The sequence below is a fragment of the Enhydra lutris genome, unplaced genomic scaffold, assembly GCF_002288905.1.
Source record: "Enhydra lutris kenyoni isolate GAN:26980312 unplaced genomic scaffold, ASM228890v2 scaffoldscaffold71, whole genome shotgun sequence".
NCBI classification, from domain to species: domain Eukaryota; kingdom Metazoa; phylum Chordata; class Mammalia; order Carnivora; family Mustelidae; genus Enhydra; species Enhydra lutris.
This window is the reverse complement of record NW_019154155.1, coordinates 4,778,158-4,785,020: the sequence shown is the minus strand read 5'-3', so window position 1 is coordinate 4,785,020 and position 6,863 is coordinate 4,778,158. Positions and strand designations below refer to the sequence as shown.

Genomic DNA, 6,863 nt, shown 5'->3' with positions numbered 1-6,863 from the left:
AAGGGGGTAGGAGAAGAATAAATGAAACAAGATGGGATTGGGAGGGAGACAAACCATAAGTGACTCTTAATCTCACAAAACAAACTGAGGTTGCTGGGGGGAGGGGGGTTGGGAGAGGGGGGTGGGGGTATGGACATTGGGGAGGGTATGTGCTATGGTGACTGCTGTGAAGTGTGTAAACATGGCGATCCACAGACCTGTACCCCTGGGGATAAAAATACATTGTATGTTTATAAAAAAAAAATGATAAATTTAAAAATTTAAGTATAAAAAAACAGTTTAATTGGCTTGAGGTTTATAAGTTGAAACATCTCAGTAACTGGAATGAAAATGCAATTAACTTTATTTAAATTCTAAAATTAATTTTGATATTTTAATATGATAGCAGAGGACAAAAGCTTGCCATATGAAGACAAACAAAAATGCTAATAAGGGGATTAAAAATGAAATCTCAGGGACACCTGGGTGGCTCAGTGGGTTAAGCCTCTGCATTCAGCTCAGGTCATGATCCAGGGTCCTGGGATTGAGCCCCACATCGGGCTCTCTGCTCAGCAGGGAGCCTGCTTCCCACCCCCCCGCCTGCCTCTCTGCCTACTTGTGATCTCTCTCTGTCAAATAAATAAAATAATAAAAAAAATCTTTAAAAAATATATTAAAAAAATGAAATCTCATATACATTAACAGGTGAAATGGACCCATCTTTTACATTTTTGAGAGAAAGATATATCTATTATTGTTACATTATAAATTCCATTAATTTATTCACTCCTTCAATAAATATTTACCTCACCTACTATGCACAAGACTCTTTTCCAGGCCCTTGGGATATAGCAGAAAAGAGCAAGACTTCCTATTTACTTATGTTTTCTACTGGGAATATGGGATGACATATCTTTATGACTTGTATATAATTGAGTATACACAGAACATTTAGCAACTTAGCTGATTCTAACCATTTTTGGATACTGCCTGTCTAATATTTCTATAAATGCCAGTCAAACAAAAGTTAGACCAGGTCATTTTGTTATATACTATAGTTCATTTATTTACTTTTTGAATAATCATTTATTATTTGCCTTCACATGACCATAAATATACAGAGATGAAAAAGACCAAGAGACCATTCTAATGGGAGAAGACAAATAGATAAAATAACTTCGGAGAGTAGTAAGTTCTATGAAAGAAAAAAACTGATTCAATGTTATTGGGGAAAAGTTTCAAAGATTTATAAATATACACAAATAAACATATAAAAATAAATCTCATACCTATGAACCTGTATAAGATATTTGAATTTATTTAGAATAAACATTTATACCGTTTTACAGACTAGGTCATACAAAATTAATTTTACTTTTTAGGAGGATTTATTTATTCATTTGAGAGAGAGAGAGAGAACATGTGCACATGAGCATGCATGCGGTGGAGTGGTGGTGGTAGAGGGGCAGGGAGAGAATCTCAAGCAGACTCCCCACTGAGCGTGGAGCCCAATGAGGGGTTCGATCTCAGAACCCTGAGATCATGACCTGAGCTAAAATCAAGAGTCAGATGCTCAACCAACAAAGCCACCAGGAGCCCCAGTAATTTTGCTTTTTAAATATAATTCTTTTTTTTTTTATTAAAGATTTTATTTATTTATTTGACAGAGAGAAAGAAAGCACAAGCAAGCAGAGCAGCAGGCAGAGGGTGAGAGAGAAGCAGGCTCTCTGCTGAGCAGGAAGCCCGATGTGGGGCTTGATCCCAGGACCCTGGAACCATGACCTGAGGTGAAGGCAGCTGCTTAACCAACTGAGCCACCCTGCTTTTTAAATATAATTCTTAAACAAATTTTTCATTAAAAGCAAGCCAAAAAAATCCTATTATGAAGTCTGATAAAAATACAGTATCCAGTATCACATAAACAATTTGAAAATTAAGGTAAAAAATACAAACATTTAGAGAATAAATGAAATATTAATACAATTACCAAATGAATAAAATAAATAAAATACTATTACTGTTTTGTCAACTGTGAAGTATACTGCACTTTATTTTGGCTTTACAGCTTTTTACCTTTTTTTCCCCGCCAGTTTCAGGCCTTATTATTACAATGATTTATAATACTCATGGTTCAAAAAAGCTTTATAGTCTGATCTGATATGGCACTGAAGATTTACTTAGTGATATGGAAATCTGTTAGTTTTCATCAGTTGTAGTTTATCAATATATTATTTCTAGCTTGTGAAAACAAAATATGATAATAGCTATAAAACTTTTGTTACTGCAATACCTGCAGAAAGAAAGTAATTTTGCCATTCCAAATCTAAAACTCTCTAGCTCCTAACTCCTATCACTACTCAAATAGACCTATGTTTTTAAACATATCATTTTTTTAAAGATTTTATTTATTTATTTGAGAGAAAGAGTGAGAGTGGGTATACTAGCAGGGGAGGGGTAGAAGGAGAGGGAGAAGCTGACTACCAGCTGGGGCTCCATTGGAGGGAGCCAAAGGCATACGCTTAACTGACCGAGCCATCCAGGTGCCCCTAAATCACTGTTTATGAACAAGGCAGCTACCCTTTTATAGAAGAACGGATTGGAATAATATAATACTTTTGTCTTTCCCCTTTCTTATCGAATTCTACTATGCCAGAAGCAATTAAAATAATATTGTAAAGGGAGTAACAGTAAAATCTTAGAACAGTTTTCAAATATTCTTAAGTGTTTCAGAAGAAGTTTACAAAAAAGTAATACACTCATGTGCTCCAAAGCAAATTCTCTAAGGATCTGTAGAATAAAATGTTTTGTTGCCCAGTTGAAATCACTACATATTTTTAAAAACACTATAATTACATTTTATATATCTGCAATTCCAATTCTTTGCAAACTTACCTTCTAAATGTCTTTCAAATTCATCCACTAATTTAGCCATCATCATCCCTCTCTGAAATTATTAGAATAGATTCCCTCATCCAGTTTTCAAGACTTCACTGAAGTCTTGATACTCTTTCCAAAGGTCAATGCGAAATTTGTGATAAAGAAATATACGTAATTCTTTATGCATTAAATAACATTACATAGTGGCAGGTTGAATAAATACTCTGACTTCGAAGAAGTGATACTTTGCAATATCTGTAACAATTATAATAGGAAAATATCTGAGATTTCTGTTGATAACAAATGCTATTATTACTACTACAGCTTGTTGCCTAAATTCATAACTGAAGAAAATAGCAAATTATAGGTTAATAAAAAAGAAAGTAATCTTTTTCTATTTAAGTTCATAGACTCTCTGAATTCCATGTCTGGATCTTTTGGGGTACAGGAGGGTTAAGAACCCCTACAATGTCCCCTTGTTATTCTCAAGACAAAAATTTCTGGCATATGGCTTAAGGGGCACTTCTTGATGATTCTTTGCCACCACTCATCCCCAGTTTTGAACCTCATCTTTTGCAGCTCATAATCTACTGAGTCAAACTCTTACCTTCAGAACTCTGCAATATACCCTTTGCTTGTAATATTCTTCCCATTCTCTTTGCGGAGCAAACTCCCCATCATCCTACAGGTGTCTATTTACCCATTATTACTTCATGAAACCAAGACTGTTAGGTGCTCTTCCATTGTGTTCCCATAGCACCCAAAACTTACCCCATCACACCATTCACCAATCTGTATTAAAACTGCCCTCCCCCATTAAACCATAAGCATTTGAACTCTGTTTCAAATCCCCACTCCTTTCATACTGCCTGGCAGAGAGTAGGCACTTCAGTAATTACAGAGGGAAGGAAAGAAAGAAGGGAAACTCCAATTTACTTGCTACTTCATGACCTTGATTTCTACCCTGTTTCTGACTGACCCTCACAAATGCAAGCTGTTGGTCACAATGGGAACCATTTAAGTGTAGGATTCAATGATCATAAATTCCCTATTTTTACTGGAGAACTGGCCTGGTGTCCTGATTGAAAATAAAGGTCATTACTACTATTATTAAAAATTTGTATCAGGAAGAGTCTATCACCTTGCAATACTAAGTAAAATATACTAATACATAAAACTGTATCAAGAAATGGTATGTACCTATCATTGATTCTCAACTATGCACACATGACTCTAAAGTGGTGGTTATGGTAGAGGGATTAACAGGTCTCCTTTTAGGGAAGTATTACCAGAATCACTGAGGTGGAGGGAGAGTTTCAAACTATATGCCCCTCAATGATTGCTGTATTGAGCCACCGTTGCAGAGAGCAATGTGTGGTCATCTTCAAGTCTACTATGGTGGTAGAAGGAGGAGAACCACTGTTTTGAATTAGTCCAACAGCAGATCAAGCAAATGCTGTGTCAAAACACTTTGTTAAAAATGGTAATAAAATGGGGGGCACCTGGGTAGCTCAGTTAGTTAAGCTACTGACTCTTGATTTTTCCTCAGGTCCTGATCTCAGGGTAGTGAGACTGAGCCCAGTCTCCGGCTGCTTGCTGGGTGTGGAGGCTGCTTTAGATTCTCTCGCTTCCCTCCTCCCAGCTCATGCGTGCTCCCTCTCTCAAAAAACAAAGAAACCACCACCACCAAAAAAACCAATGGATAATAAACTGGTTTCTAAGCCTAAAGTACTAAAGGTTGGGGGAGGGGAGAGAGCTGGAGAGAATTCAAATATACTGGTGTAAAATTTTTAGAGTCATGTCAGGAATTTAAAACACAAGTAGGCTAGAAGTGGGCCAGAAAAAAAAGAGACAGATTAACTGAAATCAGTATCTACAAATTGCTAAGGGGATAAAATTGAAGTCAGGTTCTAGGTGAATCACTTTGATTGGAAGGTATATATGAGTAGTGATAGGTCAGAGTGTTACTACTAAGGGCTTTGAACGACAAAATTTTTGAATGTGGATTTTATCCTAGGCCAAATGAGGCACAATGGTTTCTAAAGAAGGGTACATTATGTGATATACTTGGGATGATTAACCTAAGGGTCCTAAACAGGATGATTTAAGAGGCTGAGAAAAGAGAGGCACCAATGATAAGTTGAATCCTTGGCACCAGAAGAACAAAAATCCTATAAAACACCACAGGACAGATCCTTCCACCTATGATCAGAAATGGTAAAAGGATGGGAAAGAGTGATTGCATGTATTATCTATGTGGCATCTTAATTTAATACAAGTAAATATTATCATCTGTCAATGCTTAACTTTAATTCACAAAGCCTCTTCCCTCTTTCAGGGTATCTGACGGTTGCTTGGGTTTTTCATTAGAAAGGTATAATGTAAACCTAACAAACAGAAGAGTGCTTTCAATTTTCAAAACAATACACACACTAAAACTTGTTAAAATTAAAAGTCCATAAAATATGTAAAAAGTAGTACTTTTCAAATTTCCAAATACTTTACGTGGCAATTTTATATCTAAGTAGGGAACTTATACCTTTAATACATGGAAGTTTTAAAAGAAACGTTTTTCTTAGTGCTCATAGTCCACTGAAGCATTAAGGTTTACAATCATGTAATAAGGTTCCTTAAAGTTGATCATAAAATCTGGAAACTGTCACCTGGCTAATTTTTATGATTGACATTTTTATGATTAAAAATGTCATCTAGTAAGACAACTTCATCATACTATACAAAGAACCAGTCGTAAAGGCTTTAGTTATAAAACGTACTTAAGAAAGGTACGCCCAGGTAGGGAACTGGACACACACCAACTACAGATCTGTGCACCACTTCACCAAAATAGGGAGGGGCGGGGGGGTGTCACCGTGTAGCGAGAAAACTGCAAATTAAGAGTGTTGAAATAAGACACGCCCACACTCATCACCGCAAATTTGTTATCGTGGGCTTCGTGTATTCAGCGTTCGCGGGATCCTCCCAAGGGAGGCTCAATCTCCTGCACTGGCCTCCAATGCCCTCTGGGCGCGCCGTGGGAGTCGAGTTGAGGAAGGAACACTTACCACCTGTCTAGGGTCTTCTGCAGCGATGCCCCTACCTGGGCTCAGGAAGAGGAGCTGGGGCCGCCCGCTCCAGACCCTCGCCCTCCACCACCCGGAGTCTGAGGACGGAGAAGCTTGGTTAGGGGGGAGAAAAGGACAGGTCCCATACCTGTGCTAAGACGGTGAGGCTGCCCTCGGGTGCCACGACATTCATGCGGCCATGGTACCATGCCACTCCTGTGCCTGCGAGGGCCACACCGGCCACTGCCGCAGTCAAGGGGCCGGGGCCGGGGCCTGGCAAAGCTCGCCGGCCGGCAGTGATCCCGCGCCGCAGTCTTCCGCCCCAGGCCGCCAGCCAGGCGCCTCTTGCCGCAGCGGCCGCCATCTTTGCGGAAGCGCTCCATCCCAGAGTCCGGCTCCACCACCTCTTCGCGGGACTCGAGAACTTCCGCGCAGCCGCGTATCTCGCGAGATCCGGACGGCTTCCGCCAGGCCACTCGAACCTGCGTTCGGTGGTGGCTGTCGTCTGGAAGCTCGGAGGCTCGGGAGGGGAACTTCTGCAGAGAGGCAGGGAAGCGGTCGGAACAGAACCCAAAGTGGTTTCCCCAGTTGAAGACGAGATAGTTCCCGTATTGTGTATGAAGGTCCTACCGTTTTCGTAAGGAAAGTGTGTCATTCACTAGGGGGGAAGCCAGTATTTAGTGGGCGCTGCGGACTCGAGAGGAAAGCACGAATGGGTGGGATAGGCTTCGGATGATAATTGTGAAACTTGTGTAGTTTGCCTTTCTGATGGACATGATTATAAGGGTGGAATACCGTCGCTGAAGAAGTTGGGGCGTGTGGGGCACCTGGGTGGCTCGGTGGGTTAAAGCCTCTGCCTTCAGCTCAGGTCATGATCCCAGGGTCCTGGGATCGAGCCCCGCATCGGGCTCTCTGCTCAGCAGGGAGCCTGCTTCTTCCTCTCCC

At 40.1% G+C, this 6,863-nt stretch overlaps 1 protein-coding gene across 5 annotated transcripts in view; it reads right to left on the bottom strand.

Moving 5' to 3' along the window:
* Window positions 1-6,738, bottom strand: part of LOC111159887 (mitochondrial calcium uptake 2) — a 155,933-nt gene extending 149,195 nt beyond the window's left edge. For 4 of the 5 annotated variants that reach the window (XM_022522550.1, XM_022522547.1, XM_022522549.1 and 1 more), the window contains exon 1: window positions 6,067-6,738. In XM_022522550.1, the coding sequence (XP_022378258.1) occupies window positions 6,067-6,573 (507 nt within the window). In that variant the 5' untranslated portion in view covers window positions 6,574-6,738. The remainder of the gene's footprint in view (window positions 1-6,066) is intronic. The other variant, XM_022522551.1, reaches the window with a different exon arrangement.
* Between the last annotated feature and the right edge of the window lie 125 nt (window positions 6,739-6,863).